This window comes from Octopus bimaculoides, chromosome 3, assembly GCF_001194135.2.
Source record: "Octopus bimaculoides isolate UCB-OBI-ISO-001 chromosome 3, ASM119413v2, whole genome shotgun sequence".
NCBI lineage: Eukaryota > Metazoa > Mollusca > Cephalopoda > Octopoda > Octopodidae > Octopus > Octopus bimaculoides.
In genome coordinates, this window is record NC_068983.1 from 105,050,592 (window position 1) to 105,051,842 (window position 1,251).

At 37.5% G+C, this 1,251-nt stretch overlaps 1 protein-coding gene across 2 annotated transcripts in view; it reads left to right on the forward strand.

Moving 5' to 3' along the window:
* LOC106878439 (protein Wnt-7b) overlaps nucleotides 1-1,251 on the forward strand; it is a 372,038-nt gene that overhangs the window by 197,715 nt on the left and 173,072 nt on the right. For both annotated transcript variants that reach the window (XM_052966407.1, XM_052966406.1), the window contains exon 2: nucleotides 393-622. In XM_052966407.1, the coding sequence (XP_052822367.1) occupies nucleotides 393-622 (230 nt within the window). The remainder of the gene's footprint in view (nucleotides 1-392; nucleotides 623-1,251) is intronic.

The window sequence follows — 1,251 nt, forward strand, 5'->3', positions numbered from 1 at the left end:
CAAGTTGAGCACTGGGGGTCGATGTATTCGACTCATCCCCTACCCCGAAATTACTGGCCTTGTTCCAAAATTTGAAATCATCATCATCATCATCATTATTATTATTATTATTATTATTATTATTATTATTATTATTAAGGCGGTGAGCTGACACAATCGTTAGCACGACGGGCAAACTGCTTAGCGGCACTTCGTCCGTCCTTACGTTCTGAGTTCAAATTCCGCCGCGGTCGACTCCATCCTTTCGGGGTTGCTATAATAAATACCAGTTGAGCACTGGGGTCGATGTAATCGACTCCTCCCTTCCCTCAAAATTTCAGGTCTTGTGCCTTTGTAGAAAGGATTATTTATTTTATTTATTCATTTATTTATTTATTCATTTATTTTTGCAGGGCCCTGTCATCCGTGGTGGCGTTCGGAGCAAACATTATTTGTAATAAAATTCCTGATTTGGTGCCAAAACAACGCTCCATTTGCCAAAGAAGACCCGATGCTATTGTAGTTGTTGGTGAAGGGGTTAAACTCGGTGTTCAAGAATGCCGCTATCAATTTCGAAACATGCGCTGGAATTGTACGCACATAAGCTCCCGGAATTCTCTGTTTGCGCACGTACACCTAGTACGTAAGTAGTGCTATGATTCATTCAGTTCTTTTCAGATCATTTTCCTGCCTGTTGTTGTTTTAAATTTTTTTTTATTCAATAGCGTATACTTTTGGGAAATATTTGAGTAGCATTAATTAATGATACAATGCGAATATAACGTCTAACAGTGATGCACACACATTAAACGATAGATTTGCATTTTATGTACGCAAATATGTACTGTTCACTTTTGGTTTACAGTCGTATACACAAACGCACGTGCACACCTCCGTTGCAGTTAATTTCGATAAATGTTGATGGGTTTACATTTTATTTTTTAATCCCGCCGGAAAGCTAGTGTGTATTACTAATCAAGACTCAAACATAAACGGTATTATTACAAAATACTTAGTCTACGAATACTATATATATATATATATATATATATATATGCGATAGAGTTCTGTAATGCCCCCATCAACGAAATTCCATTCGGGCCGCATTGGTGAGCGAAACATCTGTGGTAGGAGAAACGTAACATGGCTAAAGTTTTCTGTACTAGAATCGAGTTCCATACCAACCTCTTAAACATACATCTATGTATGTGTCCATTACAAACTTGCTAAGACTGTGATAACATAAATATTTTATCTCCCCAAATTGCCTGA